This window comes from Arachis stenosperma, chromosome 5 (genome assembly GCF_014773155.1).
Source record: "Arachis stenosperma cultivar V10309 chromosome 5, arast.V10309.gnm1.PFL2, whole genome shotgun sequence".
Lineage (NCBI taxonomy): Eukaryota > Viridiplantae > Streptophyta > Magnoliopsida > Fabales > Fabaceae > Arachis > Arachis stenosperma.
Genome location: NC_080381.1, coordinates 132,404,991 through 132,424,827, shown reverse-complemented (window position 1 = coordinate 132,424,827; position 19,837 = coordinate 132,404,991). Strand labels below are relative to the sequence as shown.

Sequence of the window (19,837 nt, the reverse complement as noted above, 5' to 3'; positions counted from 1 at the left end):
TAGAATTTACATTTCCTAAAAAAATGTTAAAATACGTGTTAATAATATACACATTTAATACATTAATAAACATTTAATACATTAATAAACGTGGTAGTGTATTATATATAAGAGAGAGAGAGGTGGTATCTATGGGAATTTTTTTTAATAAAAATAGAATAAATGTTCTATTTACATATATAGATAATTTAAAATATTTTTATTGATTTACATTGTATTATTTATCTTGTTTACAGTATAAATAAAATAAATATATGTATAAATTATTTACAGTATAAATAAAATATATACATTTATTTCGTTTATTTGTATATTATTTATTTATGGACCAATCAACTTATTTTATTAAGAGATAAAATTATTTTATTTCGTATCTTGTATATTGCATTATATTTTAAATAATATAATTAAAAATATTTAAAATTATAAATATACATTAAAATTAATTATTCTTTCTTTTTTAAATTTTAAGGATATTAATTATTCTATCTCCTTAATTTCAAACACATTAATTATATACATTTTTTAAATTTTTATAGTCAAATTCTAACCACTTATTTAAATTTAATGATTATAATTAAATTTTTTTATTTTTCATATAAAAATATTTTTCTCATTAGATACTACCATATATATATATATATATATATATATATATATATATATATATATAATTTTATATTATATGATGGATAACAAAATAATTGGTATAAAATTATTTTAAATATTCTTCATTATATATTATTTATAAAACTTGAATTTAAGATATCTTATTTAAATTATAAATTATTTAATATTTTAATTAATTCCACTTCAATTATTTTTTATACATTTAATAATAAAAAAATCAATATACAGATCAGGGAGTATTAAATATTGATATCCAAGTATATGTTTTTTTGGTGATTAGTTATACTAGTATATGGGAATGTGATACAATGTATTTACTATTTTAATTAATAGTATATCTATATTTATTATTTTAACATAAATATAAATAAAATAACTAAAACTCTAAAAGGGTGATTATCTGTCCAATGTCCATATATACTGATAATAATCCACCACCGTTTCTTCCGGTTTCCTTTGACTCACCGAGTGAGCTGAAGTTCAAGATCTAACTTCTAAGCATTCCCAAAAGCCCAGCGCTTTCAACAACCGTTTCGACACTTACCAACCATTCAACGCCTCACTCACAAATCCTTTCTCCCCTAATCTCCTTTCTTCCTTTCCCCTCTTTCGGCACTTCTCCTCTCTGGAATTATAATTCAGTGACCTAGACGCGCACACTACAAATTACTGTATCTTCAATTCCGCATGGAAAGTGATTTCCCCCACAGTTCCAATTTACGCTACTTCCGCTTCGCCTAAATATATAACAATTTCACTCCCATCTCTCCCTTTCAATTTGAATTATGCTATCCGTTTTCTCTCTCTAGCCATGTCATCACAGACAACCGCCACGGAGGCAGCGGAGCCCCAGGCGCCACTCCTCCGCTCCCGCCACGGGAACTCTGATGCCTCCGCCGCGTCTCGGGCTCCAACCCTCGCGCTTCTGCTGGGCCGAGCCACGGGCCGCCGTGGCCCGTCCATGCTGGTCCGCGAGACTGCAGCGCGGGAGCTGGAGGAGCGGCGAGCCGACTGGGGATACTCGAAGCCGGTCGTGGCGCTCGACATGTCGTGGAACATGGCCTTCGTAGTGGTCTCAGCGGTGATGCTTGCGTGCACCTTGGATGAGCGGCCGAACACGCCGATCCGCCTGTGGATCTTCGGGTACGGGCTGCAGTGCCTGCTGCACGTGGTGCTGGTGTGGCTCGAGTACCGGCGCCGGAACCAAAGGAATTCGCGGCGTCAGCGAAGGACGAGTGGCATAGAAAGCGAGGATGCTGATAGCTTGGAGGATGCCAACGATAGTGACGATGATGATGTTGGTGATGGAAACTCTTCTCACTCCGGGTATGTTTAATTCGTTTGAATTTTATTTCACTGTTGAGGTTTGATTTTGACTTTTCGAAGCAATGTTAAACTGACTTTTTTATAGATTGGAATTTCTTTTATTAAGATGTTTGTGTGCTAGTTTTGATTCCGTAAATTGAGATGCAAGGACCTTTTGGGGGAACATGAAAAAGACATAAGCTTTGGAGAAATTAGAGCTTGTGTTGTATATGATGGTTCGGGAATGAGCTAGTGGAATCACGTTTTTGAGAATTTAGTTTATTTTGATGGTATTCTAATTCGACATGGAAATGAGAGAGAACAGGGAAGGAACATGTTGGTATAGTACTTTAGTTGATTTGTTCAATTGCCAAGCTTTTCTACTGGTCAATCTAGTTAAATTTTGGGGTTACGATCAAGCTCATCAAGTAGGTATAAGTATGTTATGCTTTGGAATTAAGATAGCCTGATATGTAGTTCACGGGAATGACTTAGTGTGTATTTGAATTGAGGTTTGCACATGAGAGTTTGAATCAAAATCATTCAATTTTGATTTTGATGAAAAATAAGTGTTAACATTTTATTTTAGATGAAAAATAAATATTTGGATTACATTACTCAAAATTATTTTTAGATGAAAAATTACTGAAAATGACATAAATTTAAATAACTTTTTTTATATTATCTTAACATTTTATTTTAGATATTTAAATAAATCTTGTTAATCAAGTTATACGTCCTATTTGTTTTTGTCTCTTGAGATTCATTGTTATTCATTATTCTATTAGGGGAAAAAAATATAAATTTTAGATATATATACATAAAGATGTCTCATCAAACATATTATATTATCTTTCTCTTAAATTTTTTATATATACATGAGAATGTTAGTTTTGTAATTTTTCAGTACTCTGTTTTAGTACTTTTTTACATAGTACTTTTTTATGTATTACTCTGAATACACTTTTTAGTACTCGTTTGGGTTATAATTTTTCACTACTTATAATTCTATTATTATTATTTATAGTTAGTTTTTTTAATTTAATTTGCTCTTTCTAATGGATCAATAATTCATATTATAAAAGAAAATAATAATAAACATAGTAATATAGTATACAAGAACCACATCTATAAAATTGTACAAAGCTAAAACAAAATGTTCCATACAAAAAAGAAACAAAGAACTGTAAATTGATAGAAGAGGACTCATATACAAGAAACCATAAGAACTCCACAAAAAAGACAATAACATGCATGAGACATCAGAGCACTAAAAAAACAATAAAAAAAAAAGAAAAAAGGAACAACATTCATCATATAAACAAAAGAAATACAATAAAAAATAAGTAAAAATCAAGACATGAAAGAAAGCATGATAAAAAAAATTTGAAATATTTACCTTAGTGACTGAAACAAATATGAGAGTTCTTGATGGAAAAAAATATTGGAACCACAGAGACCACGCAAAAACCAGATGTGAAGTAAGATTGTTTTTTATGCCTCTTTTTAAAGAAGGGAATGAGAGGCAAGATTGGTAGAAAGGAAATAAATTTTCTCAATTAATAGTTCAAAGGTAACAAGTAAGCAAAAGCCAAAACTTTTTGTTTCACGTGAACGTACAAAATAACATCTGTGTTTTTATGTTTTAAACACCAAACCAAACACACTTAGCAATACAGAGTACAGACACGTGTGATCAAGTGACTGGATAGGAACAAATGGATTTGCTGCTGGAGATAGTGTGACGTGATTAGTTTGGTTGATCAAGATTAGTTAGGGGGCCATGAATAGTGACAATAACATGCATGAGACATCAGAGCACTAAAAAAACAATAAAAAAAAAGAAAAAAGGAACAACATTCATCATATAAACAAAAGAAATACAATAAAAAATAAGTAAAAATCAAGACATGAAAGAAAGCATGATAAAAAAATTTGAAATATTTACCTTAGTGACTGAAACAAATATGAGAGTTCTTGATGGAAAAAAATATTGGAACCACAGAGACCACGCAAAAACCAGATGTGAAGTAAGATTGTTTTTTATGCCTCTTTTTAAAGAAGGGAATGAAAGGCAAGATTGGTAGAAAGGAAATAAATTTTCTCAATTAATAGTTCAAAGGTAACAAGTAAGCAAAAGCCAAAACTTTTTGTTTCACGTGAACGTACAAAATAACATCTGTGTTTTTATGTTTTAAACACCAAACCAAACACACTTAGCAATACAGGGTACAGACACGTGTGATCAAGTGACTGGATAGGAACAAATGGATTTGCTGCTGGAGATAGTGTGACTTGATTAGTTTGGTTGATCAAGATTAGTTAGGGGGCCATGAATAGTGAATTGAACGGGTTTCAATGGAGGTGGGCAGAGTAAGTAATTTTCTATCATGATAATGTGGAGAAAAAAGTGGTGCATAGCAACCTTTCATTGGTTAGAGTCATTTATGAAAAATTTATTTAATATCTTGGTGTTTTAACCTATGAACGGCATCTATTTTTGTGAAATTTATCCTTTATTATTCATGGCTTCATAGTTTCTATGAATATTTGACTATTTGTTACGTGTATTTTTTTTAAGCCTACACCTAGTTGCATTTGATGAAGGTGAAGTTGGCAAAAATTCACCATACTTGTGATCTACCATAACACATGCATGTGATATGTCAGCACATCTTCTTGTTTTTGTTCTATATGGTTTGGCGTGAGAAGATACATGTCAACACTAGCCATTAGCCACCTACACCAATTCAGGCAGGGTATGCAGCTGATGCCATTATATACATACTTTATGTAGAGCCCCATTTCATTAGCTTGTGTATGTTGTTGTTCAACAATGCCTTTTTGACGATGAGTACATGAGCAAATAAATCTATGAATAATGCCTAAATTTTACGGTAGGTAAGTGGGCAAACCCACCCACCCCGACAAAGAATGAGAGGGAATAGAATAGAAAAGATGAACAGAAAAGAAATCTGTATGAAGTTTTGAATAAATGTAATTTGTTTGATGGAGTGCAAAGCAACCATGGCCTAAAATGCATTTGAAAATGCCAACTGTTTTGTTAATTTTTTTTTTGTTCAATAAATAAGGATAAAGTTTTAGTAAAGAAGCATGTATACAACAACAGAAACAATAGCAGTAGCCTTGTCCTACTAGGTGGGGTCGACTACATGAATCAAACGACGCCATTGAGCTCTATCATATATCATGTCAATAGAAAGACTGTTTACATGTAGATTTCGTTTGACCACCTCATGGATGATCCTTTTAGATCTTCCTCTACCTTTCACCTCTTATCCATCTTCCATCTCATCCACCCTCCTGACTGGGTGTTCTGTCGGTCTTCTTCTCACATGTTCGAACCACCTGAATTCTACAATCTTTTCCACAATAGATGCTACTCCAACTCCCTCTTTCTTATATCTTCATTCTTTATTCTATCCAATCAGGTATGATCACTCATCCATCTCAATATCTTTATCTCTGCCACACTTAACTTATGTTCGTACTTCCCTTTGGCCACCTAACACTCTGTATCATAAAGTATAGCCGGTCTGATAGCCGTGCGATAGAATTTACTTTTAAGTTTTAAAGATATTTTTTTGTCACATAAAAATAAGACGCACTCAGCCATTTTGACCAACCTGCTTGGATCCTATGATTTACATCCTGTTCAATCTCTCCATTATCCTGTATGATGCATCCAAGATACTTAAAACTCTTAACTTTCCGTAGGATGTTATCTCCAATTTTCATCCAATTTACATTCCATATATTCCGTCTTGCTCCGGCTTATGCGCAACCCATACACTTCTAGAGCTTCTCTCCATAACTCCAACTTCTTATTTAGGTCTTCCGTTGACTTTTCCATAAGGACGATATCATCGGCAAAATGCATGCACCATGGTACAGGCTCTTGGATATGCTCTGTGAGTACTTCCAAGATTAATGTGAAAAGATATGGACTTAAGGATGATCCCTGGTGTAATCCTATTCCAATAAGAAATTCCTCTGTCACACCACCTTGAGTCTTCACACTAGTTGTACTCCCATCATACATGTCTTTAATTGTACGAATATATGCGATCCTTACTCTCTTCTTTTCTAAAACTTTCCATAAAACCTCTCTTGGCACCTTATCGTACGCTTTTTTCAAGTCAATAAACACCATATGTAGATCTTTTTTAGTACTACGATACCTCTCTATCATCCTTCTTAGTAGGTATATCGCTTTAGTGTCAAGAAGCATGTATAGTATTGATAAAAAGGAACATGCAATTAATCCCTTGGATTTATCCTATGTATACAGTTTATACCCCAAACATCCAATATCTGTAATTCAAACCTCTCCCATAAAAATCCACTATTGTGTTTCACATGACCACTTGAAAATGTAAAATTTCCCCTTGAGAAAAACAATCTAAAGCACACGTGATGTCTTCCCCATTTTTCTTCATGGCAAAACTATGTTTGTAAAACTAGAAAGTAAACGCTGGCCTTGCCTAAACGACAAACCAAACAGCTCCATAGTTGTTTTATTACAAGATTGCAGCCTGATTGCATATTCGCAATAGACATTTGACAACCTCCTGATGAGGGTGTATTAATATACACTTATTGTCTTATTCATAATCTGCATGGTTTATAGGATTTGGGGTTTGCTAAGTACATTTATGCTGTGACGTAACTGTTGAAGCTGTAGCTGATATAGGAGTCCTTGCCAGTTGTTTTATTTTGTAGAGTAACTGAAGTGTGAAATGAACTGTCATCCTTGTCTGTTTGAATTAACAGCAGCATATGATTGATTGAGAGGGGATCCATATGTTAATGGATTTTCACTGTTTTTGATCATGTGCAATGTTATTAATATATTTGGATTTTACAATGACTTTTGGTTTGTTTATTATTACTTACATATGATATATGATAGGATGAGTGTAATTATTGTCTGGTTGATCAAAGATAAATTTCTTCAATTTTAAATATAGGAGTGCAATACATTTTCAGTAGTTTTTTATGCAAACCATTGGAGCACGACATCAGAAAAGTTAGCTATTGTGATTGGACATTGGAGTGTCCAAGACCTTATAAACCTCCCATCGGAATCCCATACTTGACTCAAGTCCCATACCTTGCAGTTGAATCCTAACATTTTCCCTCTTATATTAGGTTAATTAGTATTTGCATAGATTTCAGGTCTATGTTGTACCAGCATTAATTAATTGACATGTGATGGTAAAACTACTAACTATGCTGCAGAAGGATTTAACATGCTAGAGTAAACCTCCAAGGTTTCTTGGCATTGTGTAGACATGGCATTGATTGTATTACTGTAGTATTGGCTGTTGAATAAGAATCTGTCTTATTGATATTATCATTTACTTGTTTGGATTGCATTAGGTAATTAAGATTTTCAGATATTTTGTTTATCTTCAAAGCAGATTCACAAAACGATGTGAGTCGTTTAATACGGGGATTTCATTCCTTTGGTGGATAGTGGGCTTTTACTGGGTTGTCTCTGGTGGTGATATACTTCTGCAAGATGCCCCACGCTTATACTGGTGAGTCTTGTTTGGTAACTTTTTGAGTAAGAATAATATTTTTATGCTCGTTCTAATGTCTTGATATTCTATAATTTCTATCTACTAAAAATTCAATGGTTTGATATTCTCATATGATTAACATGTGGATTCACAGACATACAAGTGATAAATAAGATTTTTTTGTTTTTATTTTATGCTTAACACATTACTTCTATGTGCCAAGAGATATATTTTAATCTGAAATGCAGATAGAAGAACCTGGTTTTTATTAAAGATTTGTGGGAAAAATCCTTTGTGGTATATCAGGAATCAGTTATTCCTTTTGATATTGATTTGTGATTTTTAATATAGTCATTAAACCTTGACAAGTTAAACAAGGTCAAATGGATATTGTTCACTTCTCTGGCGGGATTTCTATTTTCTGCTGTGCACATCTTCAATTTGGTCCTCCATTTATTAAACTATCAATTATGGTCTGATGTGGGGCTTAAAAGGATGAAACTAATGACATGGCATTAACTACCGTTTACCTACCAATTTGATGCTGCTAATACAGGGAAGTTAATCAATTTCTGTTCCTTTGGAGGACCGAAAGGAACTTCTCCGTTAGTTCTTTCTATTTCATAGACTGCGTGATGAATTCTGCGTAGGTTGTTCATAATGATGTAAGGATATATTTGTTTTTGAATTTTACAGGTTGGCTGTTGTGTTTTTGGCATTTGACGTCTTCTTTGCTATCTTTTGTGTTGTTTTGGCATGCTTAATTGGCATTGCCCTCTGTTGTTGTTTGCCTTGCATCATTGCTATTCTCTATGCTGTTGCAGGACAGGTATGAACAAAATTCTTTGACACTGACTGGCAGAAAATTTTAAACTTGTGTGTGTTCTAATTTTTCTCATGGTCTTATTTTGGGAAACATAGGAAGGTGCGTCAGAGGCAGATCTCAGTATAATTCCAAAATACAGATTTGAAATTTTAAGCGATGAGGAAAAGCCTACTGGGGGAGCTGGAAGAATGGTTCCCATTGAAACCAATAGTGGATATGTTGCAAACGAACGGACACTTTTGCCAGAGGATGCGGTATGTTTACTAAAACACTATTATTAATTCATATTTGTCTTGTGTAGTTCAGATTATGACTTGTGAAAAAGAAATGGAGGGTTCTATAAGTTTTTTTATGTTTATGAATATGCATAAAGATCTTTGCATAAGTGCTATGTTTTTATGTCAGTTTGATTACCTGAAAAGGAGAAAATCAATAAATTATATGTCCTCATTTGAATGCTGACTTTGGAATTGCCAACATCATATAGTAGATTCGAAATCTTATTTCATTTTGATTTTTTTGAGGGGAATATGTAGTTGTGTATTCCCCTTCAATGAATTTATTAAGAGTTTTGAGAGGAGAGAATTCAGAAAGATAGAAGTTTAAGAAATGTGTAATGTGTATTATGACTCAGTTTATGTAAGGTTTTCTGGTATCACCGAAGGTAGAAGAGGATTCGGATAGAGAGAGTGTAGAAAAGCAGTAGTATGAATAGTCATGAATAACAAGAATAGAAGTACTGTGAGGAATCACTGGAGAGGAAGTATCAATGTGATAGTCCCAAACCAGTGAATGAGTATACCGAGTAAGGGTGTATGACTGTAACAGAAATGATGTTTGGCATTCGAGAGGCCAATTCTCTCCACAATTCTCACTTTAGTCTTTTCCTACCTAAAACCAACGCTCCTCACTTCCTATTTATATCTCTCTCCTGTAACTAACTCCCTAAATTCACACAGCCTTTCTTATTCCTCTCCTCCTATATGTATATTTAAAAGGAGTAATTTCTCTATGTTGCCGCTGAACTTCTTGGCTGTCGGGGTTTGTCACAGTTTAGCACTGAGCTATGCTTAAATACAAGGATGTAAATAATCCTTTCTATCTATAGTTAGTTATGACAGCTATTAGGTAGTTAGTCTGTCCTATTCTAGCTGGCTCAGCGGTAATAACTAACAGCATCTAATATCTTCTCTTTAGGCTTTACTATCACTTATATAACTCACTCTTATGGCCCCTGAAATTGGGCTCTCAACATCTCCAAAAATCTGTTACAAGTAGTTTATCACTTAAGCTCAAAAACTTTGCTTTAGACACTGCCTTCCATTACTCTCTCTCTCTCACAAAGAAGATTAACGGTCTGGTCCGGTATGGAATGAACTTAGAATCATGGAATCGACTCGATCATCAGATTCTAGATTCTAAGTTCATAACCCTAGCCCATTCCCATTTTGGGCGGAACAGATCTACTAATTCTTTGACTCTAGTTAGTAAGATAAGAGGGGTCGGATCTTGAACTAAGAAATAGATTCTAGAAGCTAAAAAAGGGTAGTCCTATTGTGCAAAAACGGAATGTGTGCTAACATAATAGCACTGAGATTATCACAATACACAACCAGCCTTGTAGCAGGAACACTAAAGACGGAATCCATATCAATTCTGTGGTGAGATCAACCATACTCCTGTATTTTGCCTAGGTACTCAATCCTGCCACTGTCGTTTGCTTCCAGGATCACCACAAAATAATGTTTGGTCCTCAGTATACTCATGCACCAGATGCTGACCTCCTACCAATCACATTGTTGCCTAATCTGCATCGCAATACCTTCTTAAATTCAGATGTTTGAGATCTATCCCTGATCTAAGTGTAATGCCTGGACCTCAAGTGCCAACTAGGTATCTCAAAATCCTATTCACTTCCAATGGTTTTCCTGTGACAAGCTTTGTTCATACTAAAAAGATATCTTAGACCTAGTGACTGTCTCGTATTGTAAGGGACCCACAATAGACCCATATAGGGTGGGATCACTGCCATTATGAGACAATTTGAGGCTTGAAGCCATTAGTGTGGAAATATCCTTTGCCTTTTCCGTGTTGCTCCTTTGGATAGGTCGCCAAAATGTACTTCTGCCGGGACAGAAATAGTCAGCCATCTTGGAGTCTTTAAACTTCAATTCCCCAAAAGTAGTGTAGGGCATCTGAATCATTGAGTACAAAAATTGTTGTACAAAGTAGCAATGAGCCTTTGATTGTCAGAAGGAGAGGAGCCATTGATGATTATATATCATCCATGTACACTAGGATGCAAGTGACATGAGAGGGAGAGGTCACATGTAGCACTATTGAACCCCAAATTCCTTCGAGAAGCTTTGAGTGTCTCAAACTATGCCTAAGGAGCCTATTTTAACCCAGAAAAGTTCATTTAGAAAAATGTAAAGCAAATTCATTTATTTTTTATTTTTTTACTTTTTATGTTTTAGAAAAGCGAAGCAAACACAACCAAAGACCTTAAACTGTGAGTAATCCAGCTTCTTGTTAAACAATCACGCAGGAGAGGGGCATTGTCGTGTGCAGGGTGGCAGTCTATTTATTGTGTGTGCTAGTAATGGCCACAGGCTCATCGTAAAATGGTAGAGGCTTTAGGGCATGTACTAGCTAAGTGAAGGTAGTTTGTTACATACCTTGGAGTTGTAACAGAGGAAGGAGAACCTTCTTAGGGTTCCATTACTAAGAGAGGGAAATATACCTATGACATATAGCTAGAGCAGAAGGGAAAAGAGAGTGAAAGAGACTAAGGAGGAGCCTATTGACGTAACAGAATTACCACATGGCGAGGATAGTGGGAAACATGTAAGATCCAATCATTCTGATAGTGATGAGATATGAAAGAGGGGATATAAAACTCCGATTGGTTAGTAAATACATAAAAGACAATATTTTTTACTTGTTTGGTAAGTAAGTACATAAAAGAACATACAAATATGTCATATAAATATGACAATATTACCATTATGCAAACCACCACCACCACTTCATCACTACCATCTCAACCCATATCACCACCGTTAAAAACTCTTAGCCTAATCTCAAATTCACTCAAACAAATTAAAACAACACAAATCATTCTAAAAAACATTAATCAATAAATTAATAAAAATATATAAATATATTTTTATTATTTTTAAAGAAAAAGAAAACCAGAACTAGAGGGAGCAGCGACAGGGAAGAAAGGAGGAGGTGGAGGAAGACGACATCAGGAAGAGAGGAAGAGGTGGAGGAAGGTGACATCAGGAGGCAGTTGCGGAGGCTCAGCCAGATCGAGAGAGGGAGAGGGAGGCACAACACATCTGGAAGGTTGGAGTGAAGGCAGATCAAGAAAGGGAAGGCAACATATCTGGAAGGCGAAGGCAGACTAAGGTGAAAAGAAGAGAGGAGGTGAAGATGGAGTAAAGGCAGCAACGACGAAGGCGAAGAGGAGCGGTGACAGTATAGGCATAAGGGAGAAAGGGAGGAGGTGGGAGTGAGGGAGAGGGGAGAACAAACTGGAAATATAGGGACAAATGTGGAAGGACACTGAAACATCTATTTTGTATGCATTGTGTGTTAGCATGTCTATAAAAGTTTTGTCTCAGCAAACAAACAGTGGACATGTGCCACAGTGTCCATGACTCTGCCAAACATGGATACTATCGAACACTACCTAAGGATTTTAGTGTGGATGAAGGAGGGGCTAAAACTGGGAGTGGGGGTAACTGAGCTGAAGCTGCTGGGGCTAAAACTAGTGTGACGGTGGGCCATAAAGCTCATGGGGTATGGATATTGTCTAATGAGGAATGGGTTGAGATGCAGAAGAAAAGGTTGTGCTTTAGCTGCAGTGACAAATGGGGCCCATAATGCACTTGCCAACTCAAGACACCATCATGTTTTTGTTGTTGGGAGAAGGAGAGGAGAGGCAATTGGAGGAGGAAGAGGAAGACTTGGGACCTGTGTTAAAGGAGGTGGATGTTAAAGAAATGATGCTTCACTTTTCCTCTTATAATATTGACGATTAACCACAATTTGGGGCAGGTGGTACTAGTTCTAGTAGATTCAGGGGATGAAGCTAACTTCATTCCCACAAGGTAGCAAAGAAGTTTTATGTTACCATGAGAATGTTAAGACTTTTTAGAGTGGAATTAGGGCATGGTTCCATAGAGAAAGGGGGTAGGAAGATGTGAAGATGTGGTGGTGATGGTGCAGGGAATCCCAACCCAACAATTTTTTTTGTTGAGTTAGTGGAGGTTGGAACTATTTCAACATACTGGTTGGGTGGCAAGTTTGGGGAAATATGAAGGGGAACATACATAGATGGCTCTTAAGTGATGGAGGGAAGGAGTTTTCATTGGAACGGAGATCCCACCTAGAGTAGGAGTAAGGCTATGTGGAAAGCAGCTCTGAGTGCCCTTAAAATCCAAGAGAGCTATCTTATAACATCATTTCAGACTCAAGTTCTCGATGATGAAGCCCTGATTCTGTCGCATTAAGTGCAGCAGCTACTGCAGCTATTGGATGACTTATTCCAAGTCCCAGAAGGACTCCTTCCAACCCATGAGCATGGCCATGCTATTGTTCTTGAAGAGGGTGTCAATATTCCTCGAATTTGGCCATATAGGTAACCCCTGCCATCCGAAAAAATGAGATAGAAAAGATAGTTGATGAGATGCTAAAATCTGTGTTATAAGGGCTAGTACAAGTCCTTTTTAGACCTGTTATTTTAGTTAAAGAAAAATGATTGTAGATGGAGGTTCAGTTGATGATAGGGCTTTGAACAAAATCACAATATTGGAGTTTCTATTTCTGGTTATTTGTGAATTGTTGGATTAGATTGGTGGGGCTCAAATTTTCTCCAACCTAGATTTAAAATCTGGATATCATCATATTTGAATGAACAAAGAACACACTCCAAAGACGAAATTTCGGACTCATGAGGGGCAGTATTAATTCTGAGCCCTGATGAACATGGTGCTAAGAGGAACTTTGTTGAAGATGTTGGCCTGAACTCTTTGATTTTTACGTTTACCATACCATAAATTGTCTCTGTGGAAAAAAAGAAAAATCGCCTAACATAGAATTGAGCATTTCATTCATCAATATAAAAACAGTCTGCTAGGTTTAACACTATTTTCAGTTGAGTTTATTTATGCTTGTTTTGTTTTCCAGGAATGTTGCATATGCCTTTGTCCTTACGAGGATGGAACAGAGCTCCATGCTCTTCCGTGCAATCATCATTTTCATTCTTTATGCATAGTGAAATGGCTAAAGATGAATGCAACTTGTCCTCTTTGCAAGTACAATATTCTCAAAGGAAATGAACAAGTGTGATGAAAAGTAAAAGCCCTACTCAGTGTTTCCACGGCTGTTGTCTATATGTATACATAATTGCCGGAGAAGAAATCGTTGACCTCCCCCGTTGCGCGGCTGTGATCATTGTTCTGGTGTAATGGTTCTGTAAAGGTTTTTGAAAGCACAGCAATGTAGGGCATTTATATATGTATAAGCTAGCAAATTTGGTGAATCTAGTGTCATCTGTTAGGTCATTTGAAAGTTGTCCTCTGTCTAATTTGTTCGTATGGGAGCAATGGAAATGAGGCGGTACTTTGAAGTTATCCTTAGTGTATCTTGTTGAACGTTGGTTAGTTTTCTGGCAAAAGAATCCTTCATTTGCTACAGGTTGTGAATAACGTCTTCACTGCATTAAGAAATTAAGTTATTTTATCTTATTGAAGTTTTTATCATCAATGCATGGAATGGCCTATTTTTTTTTTTTTTAATTACAAGAAGAGTACATGAAGGTTTAACATATTCATATAGAAACGCAAGGGAAAGACAACGTATATGAAAGTGACACTATTCAAATAAGAGTGGTTTATCACTTTCTTAAGTAGGCAAAAATTTATACCAACAAAATATTGTTTTTGCCAACTGCCAACCAAGATACGCATACATACGCCAACATACAATGTCTGATTTGCCCTTTGTGGTGGAGAGCGAAGTAACCCGTGCCTATACCGTTGGATTGAAACCCTCTCTCTCTCTCTCTCTCTCAATGTTGCGTCATTGTTCAAAAAAGAATTCAAAAGCTTTTAATGTTAATTGCCGACCCTAAACCGTCTGAAATCACAACTAATCACCTTTGCTTCCTCCGGGTCGTGTAGACATTGATCGGAGTTTGGTTTGACTTTCCCGTTTTCGCATTGCTGTCAAGTTTTCTGTGATACTGTCCACGGGCCGTAAGAGAGTTTGTTGAAGGATCCCACGGGGCTGTGAAAGTATCTTTGTTGCTGTTGCCAACTGGTCGGTGAAGTGTCCACGGGATTTGCTGTGTGGGTGTCCACGGCCTGCGAGAAAACTTCGTTGATGGAATACACGGGCCGCGAATAAGGGGTCAAGCATCAACATTGTCCGTGCAAGAGCTTCTGCGACTGGAAGATTGTTGGTGGTTAATGGTATGTTTTTTTTGTAGAAGTTTCAAGTTTTGGTGGATTGTTGTTTACACATGGCCCCAAAAAAACATATTCGGAGGAATGATGACCGAGGAGGTAAATGTGTGTTTTTTTTTTTTTTTCTCAACAGGCCGGATTATTGCTTCAACTTTTGGATTGATTTTACTAGAAGAATTTTTAAAGCAATTCATTTTTCATTGTGTGGAATGCAGATGGGTAAAGTAGTTCTTTGTTGGGCGCTTCATGCAGATGTAACAGTTAATCGTGTTTTTGAAAAGTGTTTTTTCGTTGCAAATTTTGCAACAGATTCTATGCTTGCAGGGGCAAAGTTTTCGGGGCAACAAATGGTGGAGTTGAGTTCCAACTTCTATCTTTTTGGAACAAGCTGATGAGAGAACAGATACATGCTGATAAGTTGCTCTTACGGTGAGCATTCTTGAGTTCCTTTCATTCCATTAAAAGTCCATAATTGCCTTTACCAGTAAGTTGGCTGGATAAAACAAAAGGTCAATAAATGGTAGTTGTATGTTGATTGTAGGAATTCTTGTTTTCCATTGGTGAGGATGCTGAGTCTGTCTTCTTCGTCCCCTCGAAGTGAAAGAATCTGGTAGGATAAAAACTACTTCTGCCGTACATATTTATGGTGAATGAAGCATGTATTAAAGTGTGCGGTTATTTTTGTTTTAGCTAATCGGTCATTTTGCCGAGGATGAGCATCGCATCTTTGAGGAGAAGATAAGCAGGCTGATGCAGGAGGATGCTAAGTTTGGAGGCCCTGTTGTTAGTAGGAGATTCAATTGGCCAAGGAGGCCTGTTGTCCAGAACAAGGTGAGCGAAGATGGTAAGGAGGACGATGTACATATGAAGGATGTTAAGGTTATGAGGGGTAAGGGTCAGAAGAAAATCGATGTGGACCCCAAAAAGAGTGATAAGGAGACTGAAGATGATGACAGTAACAATCATTCTGAGGACAGTGATAACGGTCCTAGGGAGGGTAAAATGGCTGCTCAGGACAGTGGAAAGAATGTTGCGTCTGACGATGACAGAAGCTCTGTATCTAGCTCAGAAGGTGATGATCTACCAGACGTTTCTATGGCTAATAAAAAAGTTGGTGATTCAAGTGATGATCAAGGATTGTCGCCCATTGCAACAGGAGCCGCCCCTGTGTCACAGGAGTTGGTTGTCTACGAGGCCCCAAATCGTTTTCTAGATGAGTTGAGAGAGAAGGTTTATCTATACTATGTTACCACAGATGATGGTTCGTCAGTCATGATGCTTGAACATTCTAAGTATGTTTATATTTCTTGCATTTTCATTAATCATGATTAAACCTATAGGAGATATGTTGGAAAACTTAATTCGGATGGGATCCCATTACTTAAAGAGTCTTTGCTTGCTTTTGTTACGGTGATTGCGATTGGGTTTGACCACCACTTGGCTCGGACAGATACCACAAGTGCAAAACTTGGACTTTTGATAAGCAACCATGTATGTATTGTTTAAATAATTTGTTTTGTCTCGTTATTGCATGCCATCCCACTGTAACAGTGTCTTCTGCATTGTCAGCTTATGCATTTTGTCATTGAGGTTCTTAATGCCGAAGGTGCGGACGATCAATTGGAAGAATGTGTTTGCCTCAGCCCATACATGATGGTAATCGTTGCCCGAAACTGCATTGTTCTAATTATTTATTCATATCATTAATTTCGATGTTTGACTTAAAAAATTTGGGTGTTTAGTTGTCTGATCTTAGACATTATTAGTCAGGGAAGTACTGACTGCTTCAAGGACTGAAAAACCATTCTTACTTCAGGCACATTTGGATAGCGAACAAAAATCTAGTAAAAGCACCAAAATTTCCGTCGTTTTATGCATTGTTACACTACTTTTGTATGGATCGTGTAATGAGTATTTGTTGGTAGATTATGGGACCCTTTTTGTGGAACGAGCATTGGTGGGCTTATGCACTTGATCGCAAGAATAAAATAGTCTACGTGCTTGACTCCATACGCCGAAGGTGCCTGACTTTTTAAAGGAAGCAACTAGACTCCCTGGTGGTGAGTACGATATTTGAACTTTGTCAACTACAACACTTGTTAGGTTAATCTCTATTTGTGTTACGATTGTGCTTGACTATGTGCTGTCGAGGAGGCAGGAACAGATCTCTTTGGTAGACCCTGGCCACGTTCCTATCGATTCTGGATTTCACTGCATTTATACCCCTGTACCAAGGCAACACAACAGGTGATCCAATACATTTTGTCGCACATGTTTTTTGTAGGTAGTTTGTATAATCTGACCATTTTTTGTGGTACAAAGAGGAGGCCTAGATGATGCTTACCCTTGTGTACTTATTATTCAGTGATGACTGCAGAGCTTTTGTGTACAAGTACCTTCAGCACTGGTCGCCTGAAACGTTATTGCCGGGTTACAACTAGGTTAGGACACCGTCATTTTGTTGAGCTTCATTATTATTAGAACTGTTGTTGATGTCGAATTTTGGTGACGAACCTCAAACTCAACTACAACGTTGTGCTTTTTTAAGTTTTCATCTCCCATTTTTCCAAGAGCAAGTTCTGACTTTCCAGAAAGATCTCATCCTATCCTACAGTCTGAGTGGGTTGAACACTAGCCAGGATGTACTCCTTGGGCATGTAGAGGAGTACTTTCATGTAGCCTATTCAAAAGGAATATTCATTTAAATCCCCCTTAAAGTGCATGTCAACCAGTCGAGGATAGCCGCTCGCATAAAGAATAGGGCGAGACAAAGTAACATCAGACGGAAGTTAGATCCCAACTCGCTGGGTTTGGTGTCTTCGACGAAGGAAAAACCCCCTCCCAGGAGGTATAAGCAAAGTTGTTTCATCTTGTGCTATCTGCTACACTCGCAGTGTTATGATGATAGAGTCACCATGTATAGTAACATTGTCTTTTGAATATTTCATGAACTTCGATGTTAGTTACAGTGTATTTAGTCAACGTATATATCACGAACCCTTTTTCTCTGATCAGTGTCATCCATGATGAGGCACAAGAGATCTAGTCTGTTTGAATTGTTTTAGATTGAAATCGAACAGGTTGGAAAATATCCTGTAAAACTGGAACAATTCATTTAACATTTTGATAAATATACCGCTAGTTTGACTTCACACTTGAGGTATGTTTCCTTATGTGAAAATTTGTTGAATTTTTCATGAAGTCAAAATTCATGGGGTGGATGTTGAAAGCTTGTGTTGTGACCACTTGTCATCATCTCATCTAGAATGAGTCACACGGTATCTACTGTGGCTGATAGTTTCGATAATTACAAGGTTAGAGATAGTCGTGTAATCCTAGCTCAATTCTTGTAACCTGATGGCCAAGGATCTGTAACCCTGGTTTATCCTTTTAATACTGGACAAATTACTGATTCATGATGATTAAAGTTTTCTACTCCAAGCATAATTAACATAACTTGTGTCTTCTTCGAAGAACTTCCTTGAACAATTCAAATAATAAAGATTTATGCCTCGACCATGATTTGATAGAATTTTGTGATGTCATGTGTCCTAACTCACAATGACCATGCGTGGGTGAATTGTTGAGAATTGAGATATTGAAGACGCCGGAGAATGTCTAGCATAATTAACAATTTATGTAATATGTGCACCATAATTACATAACAAATGCAGAATTACTATAACAAAATAGTTTCTCGAGGAAATTGGACTAGAATTATTCATGAAATGAAATTCTGTATTTGGTTAGAGAATTTCATCTATGATGCCAGAAGATAAGACAACTTCACGATCATGCACCCAGCAGCGAAGTTTGGAGTCTCGAGAGATTCAAGGGATTCCAGTGCAAGGAAGCTGGGTTATAAGAATGGTGGGACAGTTATAAGATCGTGAATAAAAAGTTGCAGGAATTGGATTACTATTACAGTACATTCTATAACCTTCTCCAACTCATCATCTCCAACAATTAAAGTTACATTAGACCTCCCGGGGTCCCTCGTGGATGATTGTCGGTGCTAAAAAATAAAAATCCTGTAGTAGTATCATCCATGTGTGGATTCTGGGTTCGTTAGGAATTCAAGCTTAAAAGTCAAAAGATAACTCGGTTATACAAAGTGCACTCGGGTTACAGGGAACCAACTGTAGAGTTTTCTAACTATTTGGTGTCATCTATGGTGAGCCACAAATGATCTGGTGTGATTGAATTGTTGGAAATTGTGAGATTGAAGAATTTTGAGAATGTAATGTAACATTGGCATAGTTCTTGTTACCCTCCGACCAAGCTCCTGTAACACTGGTATAATTCATGTAACCAGATTTCGTTGTGAGAATTCCTTAAATTTTTCGTTAAATTGAAAGTTCGAGCTAGGATGGTGATTTCATGGAGTATTGTGACTATTTGGTGTCATCCATGATGAGCCATAAGTAATTTATTCTGGTTGTATTATTGGAAATTGCGATATTGAAGATTCTGGAAAATGTCTTGTAACATTAGCATAATTTCTGTATCCTTTTAGTCAAGATTCTGTAACTTTAACATAATTTTTGTTACCAGATTCGCCCAAATTCGCTTGTTAGGAACTTCCTTGATTTATCATGAATTCTTGTAAGGAAGTTTCTCCATTTTCTCATAAACTCAAAATTTATTATCGGATGGTGATAAATTTTGTAGCTACTTATTAGTGTCATCTATGACATCTCACAAGGTATCTAGTGTGGTTAGATTATTTGAAATTGTGAAATTCAAGAGCCTGAAGCATATCTTGTAATACTAGCACAATTCACATAACCAGCAAATGAAAATATCATACCTTCGACATGATTCCTGTGACCATGTTTTTGTGAATTTTTTTTTTGAATTTCTCATGAACTCAAAATCCATGCTTCGATCATGATTTTATGGAGTTTCATGACTATTTGGTTTTATCCATGATGAGTCACATGGAATATAGTATGGTTAGATTGTTAAAAATTGTGAGATTAAAGAGTGTGGAGAATGTCCTGTAATACTAGTACAATAATTGTAACGTTGTGTTCACGATCTTGTAATTTTAG

The 19,837-nt window shown here is 36.4% G+C and overlaps 1 protein-coding gene and 1 long non-coding RNA gene across 8 annotated transcripts; both read left to right on the top strand.

Moving 5' to 3' along the window:
* Nucleotides 1–1,102: 1,102 nt before the first annotated feature.
* On the top strand, nt 1,103–14,063 carry LOC130980009 (E3 ubiquitin protein ligase RIE1-like). The gene is made up of 5 exons (XM_057903597.1): nt 1,103–1,956; nt 7,380–7,499; nt 8,178–8,310; nt 8,403–8,561; nt 13,504–14,063. The coding sequence occupies exons 1-5, from the start codon at nt 1,442–1,444 to the stop codon at nt 13,663–13,665; spliced, it is 1,089 nt and encodes a 362-aa protein (XP_057759580.1). The 5' UTR covers nt 1,103–1,441; the 3' UTR covers nt 13,666–14,063.
* Nucleotides 14,064–14,136: 73 nt separating this feature from the next.
* LOC130979868 (uncharacterized) lies at nt 14,137–17,937 on the top strand. Of its 7 annotated transcripts, none has more exons than XR_009086762.1 (10): nt 14,137–14,789; nt 14,917–15,002; nt 15,093–15,212; nt 15,325–15,393; nt 15,474–16,075; nt 16,234–16,274; nt 16,353–16,439; nt 16,709–16,843; nt 16,942–17,030; nt 17,149–17,937. It is a non-coding gene; the product is annotated as an uncharacterized LOC130979868 (long non-coding RNA). The 7 variants fall into 7 exon arrangements; XR_009086766.1 differs by having other exon boundaries at nt 16,550–16,843; XR_009086761.1 differs by having other exon boundaries at nt 15,474–16,044; nt 16,124–16,274; nt 16,353–16,843.
* Nucleotides 17,938–19,837: the final 1,900 nt, after the last annotated feature.